General features: G+C 45.5%; 1 protein-coding gene across 1 annotated transcript; it reads left to right on the forward strand.

The window, feature by feature from the left end:
• Positions 1-695: 695 nt before the first annotated feature.
• OR5AU1 (olfactory receptor family 5 subfamily AU member 1) lies at positions 696-1,963 on the forward strand (the record flags this gene model as incomplete). Its single annotated transcript, XM_079128720.1, is given in 4 exon segments — positions 696-870; positions 873-1,088; positions 1,091-1,210; positions 1,213-1,963. Coding segments are annotated over 4 exon segments (927 nt in total). The 3' UTR covers positions 1,629-1,963.
• Positions 1,964-2,215: the final 252 nt, after the last annotated feature.

The following is a 2,215-nucleotide window of genomic DNA, read 5'->3' on the forward strand; positions in this document are numbered from 1 at the left end:
GTGTACTAGGTCTCCCCAACAAGAATAACTAATAGCTAATACTCCTTGAACTTTCTCAATATGCCAAACTTTGTTCAAAGTTACATGGATTAGCTCATTGAAATTTTACAATATTTTGAGATAAGTACTGTGACTCCTATTTTACAGATGAGAAAATGGAAACTTAGGAAGGGTAATTTACAATCCCAATTTTACACAGTTAGTTAGTGGTAAAGCCTCAACTTTGAACCTTGACAGTTTGACACCAGAACCTGTGTTCACAAAAAATATACTGTCTCTAGAATATAAACTTCCACAGGTGAGGCACTCTTGAGTTTCTGAGAGGAAGAATATAGTGCTATGCATATAGAAAATTGTTTATATATTTTTGGTGAGTAAACGTTTTATTATTTGGAAATTTTGAAGATATCTGAGAGAATAAATTGTGTATATTCCTTTTATAGTCTTCTATTGCTGCTCAAGTAATGCTTACTAATCTAACCATACAACCAATTACATAGAGAAGACCCCATCGATGGCAGTCCTATCTACAAAGCCAGATTTCCTCAGTAAGACTGATCTCCAGAAGGTTGTCCTTTGGGCAGAACTAGACCCAGTGAGAGTCCCTGGGAGTTCGGTCTCATTTCCAGTGGTGCCCTCACTTGTGGGGCTTCCCAGAGCACATTCCCATGCTCCCTGCAGAGCACTGGATAAATATGGAAGGGACAAACCTGAGCCGAGGGACTGAGTTTGAGCTCCTGGGTCTCACCAGTGACCCCCAGCTGCAGAGGCTGCTCTTTGTGGTGTTCCTGGGACTGCACACCATCACTCTGCTGGGGAACTTGGTCGTGTTCCTCCTGATCCACGTGAGAGCCACCCTGCACACTCCACGTGCTCCCTCCTGAAGATCCTCTCCTTCTTGGGTTTCTGCTACTCCTCCACGGTTGTCCCCCAGACCCTGGTGAACTTCTTGGTCAAGAGAAAGGTGATCTCCTATCTTGGCTGCATGGCTCAGATGTTCTTCTATGCAGGTTTCGCCACCAGCGAGTGCTATCTCAGTGCAGCCATGGCCTATGACCGCTATGCTGCTATTTGCAGCCCCCTGCTCTACCCACCATCATGTCTCCTGGGGTCTGTGCCTCTCTGAGTGTGGGCTCCTACAGCGTCAGGCTTCTCAATTCTCTTATCCACACAAGCTGTATCTTCAGTCTGAAATTCTGTGGTGCTCATGTGGTACTCACTTCTTCTGTGATGGACCACACATCCTGTCCCTGTCCTGTGTGGACACTTCACTGTGTGAGATCCTGCTCTTCATTTTTGCAGGTTTCAACCTTTTGAGCTGCACTCTCACCATCTTGATCTCCTACTTCTTAATCCTCATCACCATCCTGAGAATGAACTCAGCCCAGGGCAGGTTCAAGGTGTTTTCCACCTGTGCTTCCCACCTCACTGCCGTCTGCCTCTTCTTTGGCACGACACTTTCTATGTACCTGCGCCCCAGGTGCAGCTACTCGCTGACCCAGGACCGCACAGTTGCTGTGATCTACACGGTGGTGATTCCAATGCTGAACCCTTTAATCTACTCGTTGAGGAACAAGGATGTGAAGGAGGCCTTAAGAAAGGTTTGGGGCAGGAAAGCAATGGAATGATCTTCTCAACTCATTGCCACGTGTCTTTGGAAAGCAGAGGGAACTTCACTGTACGGAGTGCTTCCTGGTGCACTTTCCCATGCTCACTCCATGAAGAGGGGGCCCCGCCCTCTTGACTGCAGGTGTTTCTGCATCTACCTGTCTAGGCAAGAACTGATGGTGTCTTAGAGACTAAGTGGGAAAGGATAGTTTGCTTGTTGCATGATGAGATTCACTGGCAAAATGTAGTTATGTCTTTGTTCTGATGCTTCCTTTATATTTCAAGGTTTGTGAATATAATTCACAAATGAATATAGATATTTGTACTCTTCATAATAAAGTTATTCCTTAACTAACTTGAAGATCTTGGCTTCTTGAGGAAACCCTTTCTATCCTGTACAATCTTTGCCTCATAAAAACTGGCTTCTTGTCTGGCACTGTGGTGTGTGCCTGTAATGCCAGTGGCTTGGGAGGCTGAGACAGGAGGATGGGAAGTTTGAGGCCAACTTCAGTAACCTGGCAAGGCCCTAAGCAATTTAGCGAGGCCCTGTCTCAAAATTAAAAATAAAAAAGACTGGGTATATGGTTAAGTGCCCTTGTGTTTAATA

Source organism: Sciurus vulgaris, assembly GCF_902686455.1.
Source record: "Sciurus vulgaris genome assembly, chromosome: 2".
NCBI lineage: Eukaryota > Metazoa > Chordata > Mammalia > Rodentia > Sciuridae > Sciurus > Sciurus vulgaris.